General features: G+C 49.4%; 1 protein-coding gene across 2 annotated transcripts in view; it reads left to right on the top strand.

The window, feature by feature from the left end:
• The window catches only part of CORO1C (coronin 1C), a 61,081-nt gene that overhangs the window by 20,616 nt on the left and 21,326 nt on the right, over positions 1-19,139 (top strand). For both annotated transcript variants that reach the window (XM_054219337.1, XM_054219338.1), the window contains exon 2: positions 10,662-10,861. In XM_054219337.1, coding sequence (XP_054075312.1) covers positions 10,667-10,861 — 195 coding nt within the window. In that variant the 5' untranslated portion in view covers positions 10,662-10,666. The remainder of the gene's footprint in view (positions 1-10,661; positions 10,862-19,139) is intronic.

A 19,139-nucleotide genomic window follows, 5' to 3' on the forward strand; every position in this document is an offset into this window, starting at 1 on the left:
CTGTGCTGTAACTGCAGTCTATCCGTGACATTGTCCACCTCTCTGGCCCATCACGTCTGCCGTTCGTTACAGGGCTGGAAACAAACTTCAGACACCACAACAGAGGTGTATGGCTGCAGCGCTGGTCCAAGAGGTGCTGCCATTACGCCTGGCCGTCCTGCTCCTCGCTGATCACGTCCCCCAAGGCAGCGCTGTCTTCTCAGAGGCAGGTCTGGGTGTTGCGCTCCATCCAGCAGACCAGCGGAGCATTTGTGGTCAGGCAGGGCCATCTGGAGAATGCTGCATCCTCGCTTGGTCAGTCTGACTCACACTTGGCTGGTCTGTTTGTGAGCCTCGGTTGTGCTGATCTGTTGTTTCTGCTTTATTTCTAAGTTGCGAGGAATTTGTGTCCCGGCTAACTTCATGTTTATAGCGGAAGGCTTTCTGCAGGTCTTGGTTTCCTGGTGGTGGTTCTCAGGCTGTAGTGCTGCAGTGCTCTTGAAGAACTAGGACCTTTTATCTCCAAGACCGTTTATCTCCTTAAAACATCTGTAACATTTATAGTTTCTTCCCGTAGATACCGTGGCATATTGTAATTGAGGAGGAATAGAAAACAGTTTATCAAGTCCTTTGGAGATTTCGCCTTTGGATAAATCTTCTTGTCATTTTTTTAAGGAATGATCCAATTAATTGTAAGCAAGGAGCAGCAGGGTACTGTTTCCAATAATGTCTTAAAGCCACTGGAGTTTAACAGGAAAAGTGCTTACCTTAGAAAAGACTCTGTTAATCAAATTACCTTCATGTCTGCACCTCTTCTTGACTTGTGCAGAATGGGAAATCCTGCAGGTGTTATTCTTTCTCTGCTTTAGGCTCCCAGCACCTGGGTGCTGCTCTCTCCTTGGCTTCTAGCTTAAGTTCACCACTGAAGAGGACAGACTACATCCTGTATCCGTAGTTGAGTTTCGGGTCTAGTGGCTACCGGTGAGCTCCTCTGTTGCACACATAGAAAGACCTTGTGTTTGCCGTTTATTTCATTTGGGCACGTTTCATTGCTTCAAGTTGTAGGAGAAAACACAGTTGCGTTCTGCTGTTAGCACTCTGTCATTTTAGAAAAAAAGTGCTTGTGCCTTAGCTGGGGAAGGTGGGACCTGGTGGGGATTTGGTGAGAAATTAATGAAGCTGTGGTGGGGAAGAGCCCTTTCTCCATTCACAACCACTAAGCTTTTGCCCAAAACCAGGTTATATAAAAAAAAAAAAGCTTGCGATGTGTCTCAGGAGTATGGTCTGGAAGAAGCTTGCACGTAACCTTCAAGAGAGCAGAAGAATTCAGCAAATTGGGGTAGCAGCTCTGAACAGATTGATACCTCCTTGTTGGCTCTGTTGCACTGATAAGAGAACTAGGTCAGCTCTATGGAGAAAGCATTTTATCTGCATACTTCTCTTAACTGGAATCCCGGCGCTTGGCTGCTGTAACAGGCTTGCTGACTTGCAGCTCTGCACAGGGGGTTGTGCTCTCCGTCTCGTGTTTTCCTCGGGGTCAAAGTGTGGTCTGGAGCCCTGTTGCTTTCCTTTCCGTGGCATGTGCTGCTTTTACTGTGGGGGTGATGCAGTCAGTCCCCAGGGGTGTAAGTAGCATCTTCCGTCACCCTGGTGTAATGTCTCTGGCTGAAGTTCATAGGGCTGTTGTTCAGCTCGGGAAGTGTATTGCTCCGTCTCCTGGCAGTGGATGAGGTTACAGTGTGGAAGACGCATCTCTGGTGTTTATTCCAGTGGAGAAAGTGGAGGAGAACGAAGGATGGGGTCATATGAAAGACTATGGCCTTCTGCGGGCAGCTGCTGGAGCAGCGGTGTCTTAAGGTGGGAGTCTGTCTACTCCAGTGCAAGGGTTCCCGTTCCTGACCCAGTAAAGCATGTTTGGTGCCCACCGACTGTATAGCTGTCTCTGCTGGCAGCAAAAGTGGAAGCTGAAATGCAGAGATGCACGGAGGCATCTGGGATGCTTAATCCACAGGTACCCTAGTCCTCTTTTCCCCATGTATTCCGTATGTTACTTGCATTTACAAGGTTTTGTCCTGGATTTCAATGCTTTGCTTTTTTTTTTTTTTTTTCTACTTTGCTTTTCTCTGTCTTCCGTTTACATTTTACTGACCTTTTTTGCCCAGCGTGTGCTAAATTTCCATCATCCAAATATCCCCCAGTACATCACACATCACCGCCTATGAGGTTGGCAGTTTTAGCACCAGCTGACAGAAGATGCTATAAAAGATATAAAGCCAGAAGAGGAGCTTGGTTTGGAGGTTGTTGCTCTGGCACCCCTTCCTGCTCCTCAGCCGCCTCACCTTTTCAGGTCCAGGGTTTGTATAACTGCTGCAGTGTTTCTCTTTGCTGGTTACCCATCCCATTATGGCCTCCCGATAAATTGTGTAATGATTTTTGCGTGCATTCATTGCTCTAGCTTTATGGTAGATGACACAGATTAAATGAAGACAGACAAAGCTCTGTTCGGGGTAATGACTTTCAACTGCAGTGTCCTTTTGTCACTGTAAATTATGGTAAATGATGTAATGTTAGACTGTAAAGATACAAGCTACAAAATGGTATGAGCAGTAAGATCCCCCAAGAAGATGAATTGCACACCTTGAAATCTTAAAAGTGAAAATACCCTTTGCATCCCTCTGTGCACGTGAAACAGTGTCAGGCACAGCCTAGGAGATGTGCACTCGAGGTGAGCACGTACAGGGTAAACTCTTAGGAAATAATACGTGCTTCTTCACGATGCCTGGAAGATTTCAGTATTATAGGCACTTCTGACTTAGAGTTCTTCATATTAGAATGGTGTTAGTGTGATTGTTTCAGTGTTCTGTTCTGAAAACCAGAATCGTATCAAGTATTTCACAGGTTAGAACCAACACCTTGCACTTTGTCCAGAACAGCAATTTCAGCTTATTTCAAGTTTGGGTTGTGTTACATTTTTGAATGTGCTGGGCTCCCCAGTTGAGATATAATCGAATTCCCTGGTAGTCTGTGGTTTAGGTTCCCATCCCAAAATAGAATCTCGCCAGTGGTATAACAGCTGGAAATTTCAGTATTAAGTTCATATTCCAGCTTTTTGTCTTTAAAATGAAGTGAAATCAGATGGCAGGGTCTTGCTCAACCTAGACTAAAGTAACTAAAGACTGAAAATAATCTGTGCACAAATATGATGTATTTTGGAATTGTGACCATCTGTAGTAGCGTTCACCCTTGGTTTAAATAACTCTGAACATCTGAAAACAAAAGTTCTGTCAGCAATGGGCTTAATATGAATTGATTTGAAATGGTACACCATAGAGGGAATAGCATTATGTTTAAAAGTAGGCGACTGCATCAAGGTATTTGTGGCTGTTCCTTTTTTCTGCCAGAGGTTTCATGTGAAGTCGTAGGGCGAGCTGAAATTTTTGTGGCCTTGTGACTTTTTTTTTCTTTTCCCCCCTCTGCTTCCTCCCTTGCCCAAATATTGCAAGACTTAATATCACGAGACCGGGTTCATTGATTCCCTTGATACTTGGAGAGGGAGATGAAGTCCTCCTTCAGCCTTGCTGGTGGCATGCTGGTTTTCCACCGTGACAATGGTAACGATTTACTGCTCTCGTGGTCTAATGCCAGTCGAGGCCCTGAACTGGCTGTAGACACGTGCTCACCTTGGTCTCCCGTGGTGATCAGCTTGCTCCTTTGGGGCTCGTCAGTCTGTGCTCTTTTGGTTTCGAAGAATGGGTGATCTTCACTGTCCTTGCTGTCTGCCTGGCTCAGCTGGTGGAGCCGGCAGCAAACGCGTGCCTGCTTGCCTCCCCCACGGATGTGTCTCACTTTCCTTCCTCTGCTGAAGGTGTGCTCAAAAATGCTGTCCGTAAAATCATCTGGCAGGCTTTTCTTCTAGATGAGTGAGTCTTCTGAGACATTTGTAAGGCACTGTCCTGTGCAGTATGGTAAGGCTGTAAAGTATTTATGTGGAATATGTGTACAGCTAGACTCAGCGCGAGGCAGTGTATGCCCACAGGCGCACACGTGTGTCTTTGTGCTACGGTACAACATGCCGTGCATGTGCACGGTTACAGAGGATCCACGGAGGTTGCACAACCAAGCGCTCTGGAGTTAAGAAATGTCAGCGATTAGGAAATAACCTGGGTAATACTTGTTCCCTTTTTCACATGCGGTGGGGTATGGCTCTTAGTGCGGTCCCTGCTCCACTGGCCCCTTGCTCTGTTGGCCACGCAGCGACGGCCATGGCGGTGGGACAGGGTCATCCTTGCCTGCGTGGAGCAGGAGGTGCAATGGGATGGTGGTCTCTTTATGGCCTTAAAACCTCTGAATGCTTCTGTCCTCTGTTCCAGATGTGGCCGTGTACCTTATCTACCATATGATGTTCAAAGTGCCTGAAGAGTGAATTACTAGATTCCTTGTGGGCTCTTCTCTGGTGCTTATCTGTGTGATGGCCAACTGCTCTGCAGATGTGGCTCAGCCCTGCCATGAGGCGGGCTTTCTTCTCCATGCTGGGAGCACGTAGGCCTCAGGTTGAAACATCCATGACTTAAGATTGTAACATACTTTCTACTATTCTTCTAAAAAAAAAAAAACAGTTTCAGCTCTGAGCACTCACTGCTTTTGCAGATGAGACCCAAGCATCTCAGCCTGGGTGTTCAGAAAGACCCGGGGCTGCACAGTCAACGCGTCGGTACTCGACAGCCTCTGGGCTCTCCCCTGCATCGGGCACCCATGGCATGGGATGTCCCATCTCCCAGGGAAGCTGTGGGCTGTGTCACAGGTGGGACTGACCCCTCTCCCTGCTGGCCCCAGCACCCTGTCCACCCCATAACTAACGAGGCAGGTGCCCCCTGGTATTAATCATCATTCATAATTGGTGCTGGTGGCATTGCCTATAGTGTATCTTGATTTTTTTGTTTTTTTTCCTCCTTATCTCCTTCTCGTTTGTTAATAGTTACCCGAGACTGTACCTTTATTCCAAACTGCCATTGGAGCATATGCAACCTCTTCAGTAAGGCTCCGCTTCTGAGTTTGGGGGCTCACCATCAACAGTTGCAACTTAATCTTGATGTTTTCCACTTAAGGAAGAGTCTTTCCAGTCCCAAGTGCCAACCTTTTATAAATGCTGTTCTCCCTCTCCAGTGGATTTGTATCTCTGTGCTCCCCCTTTAACAGTAGCCTACGGCTGCCTGTGACTTAAACTGGGCCTTTTATTTCAAATGTCTCCCTTTCCAGAAGGGATCACAATCACATGGGCTGAGCAGGATTTTGCCATTAGTGGGGGGTTTTCCTGTAAGTGTTCCCTAGCAGGATGCGTTTCCTCTTGCATAAGCAGGCTGAAAACCCTCCGAAGCCACAGAAATACATCTGTTGGATTCTTGAGACAGATAAATCTTTTATAAACAGGAAAATGGGCAAACTCATGGTAACTCTTGTGACACATCATGATGGGAGATCAGAAAGAAATGGAATGAAAAGTATCACTGTGCGAGCACGGCTGACGGCATCCTGCGTTTCTAAGGTCCTTTTAAATGCTGACACAAAGGCCGGCGGCTGAGCTGTACGGCGGGCACAGGCGGCGGGAGACGGAGTTAAATCTTTGGTAAAATTCAGCTGGAAGTCACTTGACATTTGGGGGGGAAAAACAGGAAGAGTTTTGAAGGCTCTTCCCTATGTCCCCACCGGGATGCGTAAGATGCCGTGTGTCGCGGAGCGGGATCCAGGAGATCAGCGCAGTCGTAGATCTGTCAGCACTTCTATTGTAGTGGTCTTTGCAGGGTGTCTAATGCTTCTGTTTTAATTTTGCTGAGGGCTGTAACTCTGGCAAAATTTAAACTCCTTTCAGCTCCTAGTCGTGAGGTTTTAAATTCTCCAAATTTGTACTTCACCAAAAAAAAAAAAAAAAAAGAAAATATTTCCTGTCTAGCAAGTGTATGGAGATCATTCCAGCTCCTTAGCTAAGCTTTAACTGCAGAGACAATGATCTAATTAGACTTCCTTTTGAAAAAACTCTTGCTCCAAGCCCACTTCCTAAGGGCAAATCCCTAGCACAGCCCTGTTGACCACGGATGCGCTTTCTTGCCCGCTCGGGTATTTCCAAAGTCACTTCCCGAGGGTCCCAGGTCACACTTTTGCATGTGTGATAGAGGCTGAATCAGTCTTTCCTTAGGGCGAATCATCTCAGTATCGGCGTCTCGCCTGATAATCCTACAAGTGGCCAACCTGGGAGCTCCTGCCGGCACCGATGGCCGCACGTGGCCCTGCGGAGAGAACCTGTGGCAACCAAATTCAGCTGTGGTTTTCTTGCAGACGGTGGAGGAGGGGATCCTTTGCACTGCAGCATTGAGAAACAAATGAGGATGCTGAATTCTCTTCACGTTTTAACCGGGGTAGGGAGAAGATGACTTTTTGGGGGGGGGGGGGGGGGGGTGCTCAGGATCAAGCTAACCCTGTGTTGTTTTTTCACCCCGCTCGCTTTCTGTGGCGTGCTGGAAGATCCACGCTCGCTGCTCTTTATAACTACAGCCTGCACAATTTCTCTCTCCCCCCCCCCCTCCCCCCTCCTCTCCCACCACTTCTCTTTGGAGAGCAGCCAGATCAAAATGGCTGCGATCCAACGCCAAGAATCACTCCCTTTGCTATGGAAATGAGGACTCGGAGGCTGCTCGCCATGTGTTCATCGGAGAGTTCCTGCTGAGGATGATGAGCTGTAGGTGGGGAAGAGGGCAGCGAAGGTGTGCCGGAACGAATCCGCTTGGAACAAATAAGGGTATTTTTGGATACATCTGACTCTTTGCATTTTTTTAAAAGTCATTTATAGAAAACCAAAAAATTACCCTTTCCATCAAATGCTAGCGATGAGGGAAATAAAGTAGTAGAATTTCACCAAAGGATGAAGGGTGTTTCTCTTCCATTAGAGTGGCAGACCTCCTGGTACCTGATATTGGAGATAAGCGGGTTTTTTTGGTTGTGTTCTGGTATTGCTCAAGTGAAGGAAAGATATAACTATCCAAGCTATACAAATAATCCTTCTTCTTAGCTATCATATCCACGTTCCCAGCATTAAAGTGGACAAATTGCAAAACCCCGGGGTATATGATACGTTGACACGGGGCAATTTGCCGCGCGTTAACTCAGCGAGGCAGGTTTAAGCCCTCGCTTTGCCGCCTTCAAAGCCGTCAGATTTTAATCTCGATGCACAGTGGGATGGGAACATTGCCAGTGGGTGAACAGTCATGAAAATTGCCTGCGCGCAAAGCAGGGGGGGGGGGGACTTTTCCCTTCTCCTCGACGAGTTGCACGCCCCGGGCAGATGAGTGAGTCGGGTTTTTTGCCGCAAAAAAGACCTGCGAGGTGTGTTTTCGGAAGGGAAAGGGCCGAGCCGTTCGCGAGCTTCCCGCCGCGGTGTTGCGGCACGTTGGGCTTTGCAAGAACGTCCCCGTTTCTTCAGGGTGGCCTGGGGTCAGCCGGCGTGCCGGCGAGGGATGGAGGCAGGAAGGGGGCGATGCCGCTCTTGCAGGGTTCTGGGGTCGAAGCCGCGGATGCCGAAGCGCGGGCAGCAGAGCCCTGCCTTGCCGCGCAGCGCCCGAGCAGCTTACGGCTGGGAGGAGCCCTCTCGGGATGAAAATGTCTGACAGGTCTCTGAATGAGTCTACACAATAAATTAGTAACTGGGTGTGGAGCTGCATTTTTTTATGGTGTATCTTAATTGGGCCTGGGGCAGGTTGATAGTACAAGCGCGTTTCTTGTCTTTCGGGGATCTCCGAGTTGAAATTCACCTTTTCTTTGTGCGTGATTCAGTGGGGCTGGGGCTCGGCTGGGATTATGCTCTGAATCCACCCTGGGAAATAGGGACGGTGTGCCTGGACGGAGCCGTGCCCTGCCTCATCCACCCACCCTCCCGCCCTCCCTCCCCGCTGGGGACGGACGGCCACGCGGTGCGTCCCCGGGGAGCCTGCCCGGCCGCCTGTGCTGGCACCGCTCCACCTCCAAGGCACGACGTACCATCTGCTTCGGCAAGAGTTTCTCCCGTCCATTTTGGATAACTTAATCTCTTCCTTTGCCTGAAAACAAAACAAAAAGCCGCATCGCGCTGTGAGAGGAGCAGTTGTATTCTCCCCCCCCCCCCCCCCCCCCCCAAAAAAAAAAAAACCAAAAAAACCCCAACTGGGTGCACTTCACTGCCAGGTGATTAATTATCTGTCCTGTGCGCGCATTGGTTTGCTCCTAATGTTCCGCTCTACAGCTGGATGGAGCAGCCGAGCTCCCGGGGCGGTGTTGTGCGTTGCGAGTGTATAAAGAAGCTGGACGCCTGGATTTTGCACCCTTACCTGCTGCCCGGAGCTGGAAAGTGGCTCCTGGTTTATGGCTTCCCGTTGCGCTGGGGTGTCACTGGGTGTGCCCAACACAGAACAGGCCTTTTATTTGTGCTGTATGCGAAATAGTTGGCAGAAAGTGTATTATGCAATTCTACGAACTGACGTTAAGTACGGAGGAAGCCTAAGTTCATCTATAATGTCATGGTAATCATTAATAATTTATATATAGCTTTTTTCCCTGTGGACATCTTAAGCGTCGGAATCATTCACCAAATTTTGCATTTAAAAACCTACGCCCGTTTTTTCTTAAACGGCATGAGTTCTTAATAAAAATGGTGTTTGGGGCGCTCCCGTAGCCCTGAAATGACCGAGTTAATTGGGGAGATTTAACAGGGCGTGAGTACAGAAGCGGCACCGAGAGAAACGCTGCGGGGAAAACCCACCTACTCGCAATGGCTGGAGATAAACGCAGAGTGTATTTCGCTCCCCCTTCACGCCTGTGTCACCAGCTCGTACCGGTCAGGTCACCGGTGGCTGAGAGCCATTGCCAGCTGCGTGGCCTGTGTTGGTGGCCTCCACCCCACACCTGGGGACAGACGTCCCCATCGCAGAAACGGCCCCGTAATCGATGTGTTTATTATCTGTGTCTGCAGAGAAGCTGGTGAGGCTTTTCCCCGAACGGGTAACTCGCTGCCTGGGCTGTGACCCTCAGTCTGGCCTTTGCTCTTACCGTCACGCTGGTGACACCGGTGGCACTTGCACCTCCACAGCAGCTGCCCGGACTGGACACAGAGACGCTGTGGAAATGGCCCGTGCCAATTCCCGAATGTTTCAGCTGGATGTGGTCGGGGGGAGCTGGTGGAAAACAAATACTCCGATTCTTTTTTCTTATCTATGCGGAAACTGGAGTATTTCACTCGATAGCTGTCTGTTATGTTAATTGTAACATTTTTCTCCTCTTCAAACATATTACATGACTGCTTATTTCCCAGCTCTGATGAGTGCTTTCCTCCAGTTATTCAGCTTTTTGTTGCTGTTAAATATTTTTTTTTTTTTTTTTTAACCTCCGAGACTACAAAACAGCGATCATTCTGAAGTCTCTTTTTCGCTCCGCTTTCATGCGAAGCCTTTGCAGTTGGAGACAGACGCACAACCTTTTATCACTTTTGCCGCAGACAGGCTGCGCAGAGGGAGTCGCGTTCAGAGTCTCTCGCTCGGGAGCGTCAGGCTGGTGGGTCTGGAGCAAGAATCCATGAAGCTGAGCAGTTTTTCCCAGCCTCTGCATGTGCTTGGGGACCTACTGGGAAGCAAGATAGGAGAAGTCTGATTATTTTTATTTTTTAAAAACTTTTTATTTTTTTTTTTTTGCTTTCCCTGGAGGCTGGGGCAGAAATATTTTTCTCATATGTAAAAGCAAGATGCTGTCCTATGGAGGCTCCTCGTTCTCCTGCAAGCCCTGATTGAGGGAGAAAAACCTTGTATGATGGGAAAAGTCCTTCCCAGCTGTGAGGGCTCCGTAAGGTTGCGTCCGCGGAGGGCACGACAGTCGCTCGCTTCCAGGGTTGGTGTTCGCATGCGGTGTTGGGCCCGTGCCTTCTTCCAGGGCTTGGGTGCCGGAAATTTCCACGCCAGTCCCTTTCCCTCTATTCTAACTCAAGCCATCTTGAAAATTATTCTTCTCAAGAGAAGAAGTGCTACAGACACACAAAGTTAATTTGAGTCGTTAGCTTGTTTCCATTACTCCTTTCTGCCTAGGAAACTAATTTTATTATTTTTTAGTGAGATTTTGGAGTTAGAAGAAAGAAATGGAAGCTAGTGAACATGTGGAACCACTTCACAGGAACACCGGATTTTGAGAGCTTGCATTTTTATTTACATCTTCTGGACCCTGTCTGACTTGAAAGTAAACAAGTTCAATCCGAGACCAGATTTATCCCCGAAAATATGCGGAGACTTGTCTAAAAACTGCTTTTTAGGATTAGGAACTTCCTTTACTGCAATAAGAGAATACATTTACTGATGTAAGCATGATGCTTAACTGGCAAATTCCTTCTGTAAAACACCCTTGGAAGTGCAGTTCAGTTGTGTTTGGTACAAAACAACCCGAAACTTTATCTTCTTTTTTTTTTTTAAAAAAAAAAAAAGGCAAAACTAGGTGAGAACTTAGCAAGTCTAAAGCAAGGTGTGGGAACAGCGAGTGAAACCGTGTTTCTGTGTTGCTGGAAGTGGGGTGATGGTGCAGACGAGAAGGTCCCATGGAGGTCCTTGGCCGGCGTCTTCTGGGCGAGCAGGAGGTCCCTGCACCTGTAACTGATCTTCTTTTGACGTTCCTCTTCCCTGCAGACACAATGAGGCGAGTGGTACGACAGAGCAAATTTCGCCACGTGTTTGGCCAAGCGGTGAAAAACGATCAGTGTTACGACGACATCCGCGTTTCCCGCGTTACTTGGGATAGCTCCTTTTGTGCAGTAAACCCCCGATTTGTTGCAATAATTGTAGATGCTAGCGGTGGCGGAGCCTTCCTGGTGCTGCCTTTGCACAAGGTAAGTGCTTTTTGAAAGTTTCTCGTTATTACATGCTCGGCTTTGTTGTCATTTCCGCACTTGTTTACGAATAACATTAAGGCTGTGAAGTCTTTGCTGTGTTGTGACAAATGCTGCTCAGTAGTGCCATGTAAGAATCCATTTAATGTCTCTGTAATCAGCCTGATGCTTCCTGTACATTACACACAGTAAATAAGCGGTTTGCTTGACTAATCCGAGCCAATTCTTTATGACAGAAGTTTCTACGTAGAGTCACACTCCTAATGAAGCCTCTTCATTTATGATGGCGGTGGTCAGGTTTTTCCACTGTCAGGGGTTCAGCTTTTTGAGCTCTGCCAGTATCACTTAGGTTCAGGTGCATTCCTGAATTAATTACTCCTTCCAGCCCCGTATCAGATGGATGCAAAGGAAGGAGCTGGTTCCAAGAAGGGCTTTTCCATAGGGCTCATGGCCCTGGCATCTGAGCTGGTCTAGGCTGCTGCCAGCCCCTTCGGTTACGCTTTCTCTGTACGGTGTAAGACAAGAATGATCTCGGTAAGAAAACGGCTCCTCCAAATACCATCGCAGCTGTCCTGCACTTCTCCAGATCGCAGGGCTGTGTCTCGGCTTTATTATACTTCAGCCAGATCTTCTTATCCCGAGGTATCGAGGAGAGGGGCTTCCTCTGATCTTGGGCAGGGAAAAACTCCCCTTGCGTTCTCTACTGTGCAACGCGCTGCTAAGTCTCCAATAAATAATCTTTCAGTGAGCCTGTACATGCACTCTGCTTCTTTCCCTTCTGCTTCGACTTTATTTGTAGAGCCCCCAGGGGTGTGCTTTGCAAAACACACAGAAAAATTAGATTCCTGTCCATCAGCTGTGAGAATGGCCGGATGAAAGGTTGGGGGGGAGGCTGAAAAGATGGGTGCGGAAGCCTTCCTGGCAGTTTCTTGCAGTGCTGTGTTATAAAAGCTCAAGAATGAGCAGGAGCAGTGTCTCGGACTGAAATAAATCCCTGTTGCTCCCTGATACCGCATGGAAAAAACTGCAGAGCATCTTTCTCCCGGCCTCGTTGGAGAGCGCTGCTCTCGTCTCCTGTTCTGGTGCTTCACCAGCACATTCTTGTGATCAAAGTCTTTTTCCGTAACGTTATTTTCTTTGTGACCCTCAAGCTTCTCTCTCAATTATACACGTAAGATATCCTCAAGTCTGTCATCAGCCCTGTCCTTTTTTTCTAGCTCCGTTTGCAGATCTGCCCTGTTTTATATATAGAAGTAGTGACCAGAATGGAATACAGCATCCCACGTGGCGAGTGCGTTACAGGAACAGAGGCTTCTCGCTTTTGCCTCAGTTGCGCTAAGCAAAGCGAGCCAAACCCTCCTTAAATAGCTCCCCATTTCGCTCGTCTTACGAATTGCCCCTCTTCGCAAGTCTTCTGCTTTGTGCCCATCTTCGGGCCACGCGTCCGGCTCTTGCCCAAGCCGCGCGCGGTGCCGCAGCTCTCCGTCGGAAGCTCCTTGCTCAACACAGCCCGCGGTTGCACCCCTGTTGCATCACGGCACGGCCGGACGCCGATGGCAGGGGGACGCGCACCCCTCTTTTTTTCCCCTCTTAACTTCCCAATGTTTTCTCAGTCCCCGGCAGAAATTCCCGACAATTCTGAGTGATCTGGCCTTTTGCATTTTTCAGTGCCATCTTGTGTCTGGGGTTGTATTCGGTTATTCCTCCTGCCCTCCTCTGTATTTGTCATTACCTTTGCGCCCTTGATGATGTTCCTGTCCTTATACAGCTATTTACTATTCATTGATATATATAATCGATATAAATGAGTATTGATTTCATATTCACATATGAGAAGGCTTCATGCCAGCTCTGCTCGCAACCCCCCCAGCCTGACACGTTCTTTTGCAATGCAACACGTTGCTGGCTTCGCTCTAACCAGTTCCTGTGTTCCTCATTTATTTTTATAGCCTCGGCTGATGAAATTGTTCCTTCGGTGCCTTCAACTCCCTAACATTTTGATTTCTGTTTGAGAGGTATTCATCGAGTTCCCGCAGCAAGATCCTCGCTGTTGTATTTGGGGGGGGGGAGGGTCAATTTTAAGCCGTGGTTTTGGTATGATTTTAAAATTGAGCCATAAAAATGCACTTGCCGCATGTCGGAGCCTTTGGGAGGAGCAGGGAAAATGGCCCTCCAAGAAGTTAATTGCCTCCTGTCCGCTCAAACCCGGCGCTGTGCGGGGTCACTGTGAACTACTTCTCATGTGGTTTGACCTTCCGCGAGGGCTGAGCCGAGCCGGCGCGTCCGAGGGCCGGTGTCACGGCCAAAAACCCGTTTTCACTCATTTTAAACGTCCTTTTCCTTCCCAAGTTTCACCGATATTAGGGGGTTTGTTGCGGCCGAGGCTTTTTGCTGCCAGGCGGGCGGCTCCCGGCTCCTTCCCCGGCCACGGGCAGGTGGTCGGTGTCGGGGGGGTGGGTGATTTGGGGCGATTTTGGGGGGGAATGAGCGCCCGGCGGGACCCCGCACCCACGTGCGGGGGAGGAGGGCGCCGGGCTGCCCGGCCCCGCCCCGCCGCGCGCGCGCACCCGCGCCCGCCGCAGCGGCACTGCGGCGGCCGCGGCTTTTTACCATATATGGTCATGGCAGCGCTCGCGGCCGCCGGCCGCCGCCGCGCTGATTGGCGGGGGCGGGGGCGCGGCAAGTGCGCGGCACGTTAACCCCTGCGCGACCGCCGCGCCCCCGCCCGTCTCCCTCCGCCGGGCCGCCCCGCCTCTCCGCCCCCTGGCCCCGCGGGTGGGGAGGGTCCCGCCGGCAGCGTGGAGGGGTGCGGAGACCCAGGGGGCTGCTGCCTCCCTCCAGCCCCGCATCCCCTCCCTTTCCGTTCCTGCGTCTCTCTGCATCCCCCCCTTTCCATCACCGCATCTCTCTGCATCCTCCCCCCCACTTCCATCACCGCGTCTCCCCGCACACCCCCCTTTCCATCCCTGTATCCCCCGCTTTCCATCACCACATCTACCCGCACTGCCCTCCTCATCTCCATCCCCGCATCCCCCCCTCCATCCCTGCATCCCCCCCTTTCCATCACCGCATCTCCCTGCATCCCCCCCTCCTCTGTTCCTGCATCCCCCCCTCCTCTGTCCCTGCATCCCCCCTTTTCATCCCTGCGTCCACCCCTTTCCATCACCACATCTCCCCTCATCCCACCTCCTCTCCTCCATCCCCGCATCCCCCCCTTCCATCACTGCATCTCCCTGCGTCCCCCCCTTTCCATCACCACATCTCCTCGCATCCCCCCCTTTTCTGCTCCCGCATCTCCCCCCCCTTTTCTGTCCCCACATCCCTCCTCTTCCTCTCCATCCCCACATCCCCCCACCTTTTCATCTCCGCAGTTCCCTGCATCCCTCCCCCCGCTCCATCCCTGCATCCCTCCCCTCTAATCCCCGCATCCCCCCGTCCCCCGGGTCTCCCCGCATCCCCACGTGCGGAGCAGCAGCAGCAGCCACCGGGGTCTCTGGCTGTGGCCATGCTTTGTCTGAACTTCCTGTTTTCCTGCCTGCACATGTGCAGGGGCTTTGCCAGGAACTCGCCATTCCCAGGCTCCAGCAAGAGCCGCGGCCGCTCTCTGAGCTGCTGAAAATTGCAGTTCCCACAGGTTGGTTGGTCTGCAGAGAGATGGCCTCTGTTGGAACGAACCGCATATTTTTAAAAAGATGTAATTTATGTCAATTAATGGTGTGGAGATGATAAGAGTCGAGCTAACCACCATTAACTGTACACACCAGGGAAAAACACTGAAAACTTGCCGGCGTATGGGCGGCTGGTACTGAGCAAAGCGTTTGTGCAGAATATCGCTATTAAACTGGAAGCTTTGCAGGCTTTTAGAGTTGATTTTTTTTTTTTTTTTCTTGGAGTCTTATCCCAGGCAAAACAGTGGGTGCAGAGAGCGGGAACCCTGGGGTAAAACTCAGCCTTGGCTTGCTGGTGGGCACGCGCTGCCGGTTTAGATGGAGCTGACCTCCAGCGTGGTGGGTAGTCACTGTTTTTAGGGAACGCTGCTGCGCGGTGTTCCGTGTGCTCATCTCTCTTCATACGGCGACCGGAGCAAGAGAGCAGAGAGCTCCCTGCCTCCGCTGCCAAAGGAGAGGGGTTGTGGGGCATATACTCGCCCGACTCGATGGGTGATCCCCGTTTTATGGCCCAGATGAAAATTTTGTGGGTTTCTTGATGCGCTGAGGAAAGTGACTTGCAAATACCTGGGTTTGGTGCGTGGTTCTGGGGCCGGGTCTGCATTACAGCAGAACTGAATACGAGGGGTTCCCCCCCCGCCCCCTGCTCCCACTTCGAAAAAATCTTTGCAGTTTGTATCCGCAAAGGAAAAAGCTGCTGCAAAGGGTTCCTTTTTGTTTCAGTTCGTCTAGAAAGATGCCTTCGGCTGAAAGTCATGTTACATAAGGCCTTTAGAAGAGGCTTTTTCAGTCCCCTTTGGATATACCTTTTATTAGATTTTCCATTTGTGTGCCTGACTTCTTGTTGCGCGCTCCCTTTCCATAGGCAGCATTCCTACAGAAGCTGTGATCAGATGGGTGCCCTGGGAGGCAATTAGCATGTGGGTGGGTGAGTGCACACCTCAGGAATGATCTTCTCGAAGGAATATGTTGTTCCGCAAGTGACATGCCTTAATGTTCAACCCTGGCATATGTAAGTTGTTAATCAGCTGTTCCGGATTCTCGTTCCTCCAGGAAGGACTGGAAGAAAATCATCCTTTTCTGAATTACGTGTGAAATAAAATGAGGAGGTACTGCTGCGATGGGTTCGTTGAGGCCTTCCAGCAATTTTAGGTGGAGTGTGGATGGAAGGGTATGAATTAAAATGAGTTACTGTTGTCTTGACCTCGGCTGCCGTGGAGCCCCCATCAGTGCTGGTGCTGTAAATCTTTTTCATAGCAGGGTCCCTGTGAGAGGAGTTTAAAAGGTCGAAGACTATGACGGGGTATTTCCCCCTAAATTTTGGTCAGACTTCCGTGCAGCTCCAAGTAGATTCGAAAGTTGGGTGGAGGAAATTAAAATTCAAGATAACTGCAACAGCTGAATAAAAAAAAGCAAGATATTGGTGGTTTTTAAAAGATCCAAGTCATCTTGTGACCAGTGGAACTGCTAAAACCTGGTTTCTTGCCAATTTTTCCTGTGTGCACTCTGCATAGAGCAAATGTTCCCCGGCTGCCTTCCACGTCCTTTCTCTCTTGGCCATCGGCATGTGCCCACCTCCCCTCCGTAGCCCAACTGGGGTGCCTGTGGCACTCAGGAGGCATACGGGCTTGAGTTATAACTGCATCTTCCCTAGCGGGGCACTAATTTGGATTTCCTTCTTTTATTTCACCTTGGATTTTTCTCTTAAGCCGATTTTTCTTTAAAAAATGTGAGATATTCATCACTGTCAGTTTGATTGCAATGGCTCATCAGGTTCTAGTGTACGAGGGAAGAGAGGGCAGGCAGCGTGGCTAATTAATCTCACTTCTCTGGGAAAGCAAGCAGCAAATGCCGTCCCCTGTCTTAATGGTCAATTGTGCAAATGTTGCTGCAGTTTTAAGGCCTTGTCCAATAATGAAAATGGAAGTTGCGCTTGATAGTTTTGTCTGCAAGCGAGTATGAAATTGCCCTGCTCGTGCTCCACATCTGCCGCCTTGTCCGTACGCAGTGCTTGAAACGGAGTGTGAGGAGCGGGGTGAGTCCTCATAACGTGTGTATTTGCCTCATATTCAGATGAAAAATAATGTTGCTCCACCGGCAGCACGAATTTCTGAGCTGTCTGTGTGGCACAGCGTCACTGGTTTGTGTAGGTACAAACGTATCTATGCAAACAGTACATACGCACACTGACAGCCGGGCTGCAGGTGGCCTGAAATGGAGGGTAAAATCCTGGTTTTGCTGTTTAAAACTTCCAGCTAAACTCAAATCTTGGACGTCCAAGGACAAAACGAGTTCAACAGAAATGGTTGGAACAGAACGGCGTCTTCCCTGGGTTCTGTCCAGACTTTCCTTCTGTCTCCTCCTTCCCCATCTGCATTTTTACTGGTCCCAGTTTGTTTCGCCATGGCTGATGCTGGAAGTCCCGGATCGTCTGTTCCCAGCTCTCAGGGATGAGCGTGTTTGGGTGACAGGAGGCTGTTATTCCCTGTGGATCCTTTCCGGGCGCTGCCTCCTTGCTCAGCCCTCTCCGGATGGGTGCTCTCTTCCACCGCCCCCTGAACTGCAGCGGGGTTTTGCCACTTTATCCCAGAACCCTAAATGTTTAGTTTCTTCCTTCAGTTGGAAAAGTAGTGCGCCCGTTTTACTAACTGCTTCAGAAATCATACTTTAGGGGACAGAACAAAAGAGTGACTCCGTATCTTGTTAATTGTAGTGTCATTTCTGGGCAGCAGAAATTTGTTTTGAATCTCTGCCTGAAGGGCTTCCTCCGCTAAGAGTGAGCTGAGGCTGAAATTTAATTTCCAAGTGTGTTTAGAGCTTTCCTCTAGAAACTGGGATGGGCATTAGCTGAAATGCTGGAGCTGAGTGATAGGGGTTAGCATTCCAGGTTGGGTTTTGGGGGTTTGTTTCTGTTGCTTTTCTCCTTTTTTAAAGGCAGCGTGTGAGTCGCTGATTGCTGCAACTAATGTTGTGAGGGATCCTTCGGCTAAACATACATTTTTCCAGCATCCCGCAGTTGCAACCAGCCCTTATCTTTCCGTTCTCCGGCCAGCTGCAAGTGCCGGTGTGAACGCTGAAGTCCCCCAGCTGCTGCGGCTCCTCGCCAGCGGCGTGAGAGGAACCTCGCCATGGCTGCCTGCTCCCCCCGGCCGCCCGCGCGCCCCAAACCCTCCGAACCGCTTTGAGCTGCGATGCCAAATGCGCTGGGGCCCTGCAGTGCCGTGGTTTTTAAAGCCCTGCTCTGGCTGCTCGGGCAGGGTTGGCTTTGTGCAGGATTCCTGTCTGTCACCACCTTTGTCTTCCTTCCTCTTTGTTGCATCCATTTAGGTCTGGGCTCTCCGGAACAAGGACCTTTGTCTCCGTTGTATAGCAGCCTGTAATGTCTACTGTAATGTCGCAGCCCTGCAGCTGTCAAGGTGATAAAACGAGAACAGGAGCGCTGCCGAGGAATATTTGGAGGGCACAAGCAATGTTTCTAGTGGTCCGTTTCGAAAGCAGTATGTAGTTACGAATGCCTTAAAGTCTCTTATTGCATGACGTTACAGTAGGCCTTTTTGGGACCAACACTTTTCATAATCTTCCGAATTAGTTATGGATGCCTTGATTGGTTTGCTGGGTGACTAATGTCTATTTGTCACGGTCAGGAGAGAGCAATGCACTTTCATTACGTCCTACTGCAGTACTTTCTCCCAACTGCCTCCTGCCTGACCAGCTGCTGCAGCCAGAGGTGGAGGTTTGGTGGACGGAGCACGTGAAACTTCACTCGACTGGACTTTGTGAAGCTTGAGTTTGTTGTAAGGAAAATAGACAGTTTAGCTAAGAAAAGAGGAATGTTTTCTCTTAACAGAGAAAAGGCACTAGTCGGTTTGTATTTCAAACTTCGCAGTTGTGACCTGATTTCCTTCCTCAAACTTCTGCAAACTAAGGGTGGGGGAATTGCTTTTGCTTGTGCAACTCGATGCCACTTCCCTATTTTAAATGGCGATCTTAGTGAGCGCAACCATGGGTTGGGGGAAGCAGCTGTTCTCCGCGATATTTTTACCATAATCCATGACTTGTTTCCTGCAAGCAATTGCCCTTTTCTGGCAGAGAAGCGTTTGTGAGAGAGTCAAATTAATTCATAAAACTACCACTTTTTGGAACAGTTTTCCCGTGCTGCTTATCTGTCCCTTCTGGATTTAATAACAGGTTGTTTTTTTTCTTCTCATCTCTCAGTTTTTTCTGATCTGGGATACATAAAAGCACTAAATGAATTCATTTCGCAAGGTCAATTTACCAACTGTTAAAGGACCCTGAATATTGAGCGCGCTTCTAGTCAACGCCATCCAGCATATTAATGCTAATCCTCAAATTCACCTTTTTGGCTAACTTTTTGTAAAATACACTCTGAGTTTCAAAAGTTGTTACTGTGATGTGTTGCTCAACCAGAGTCGTAATGGATTATGAGAAGGATTTAATTTCTTGAAGTCATACCGAGTTAATTTTAAGCTGCGTATCAGCACTTGAGATTTATTTTAAATCCTTAACTAATTAAAAGCTTACATTTTATAAAGAAATAAATAAATTTCCCAAACCTGGGAGTATTACGGTAGTCTGAAAACGCACCCGTT

Source organism: Rissa tridactyla, chromosome 13, assembly GCF_028500815.1.
Source record: "Rissa tridactyla isolate bRisTri1 chromosome 13, bRisTri1.patW.cur.20221130, whole genome shotgun sequence".
Lineage (NCBI taxonomy): Eukaryota > Metazoa > Chordata > Aves > Charadriiformes > Laridae > Rissa > Rissa tridactyla.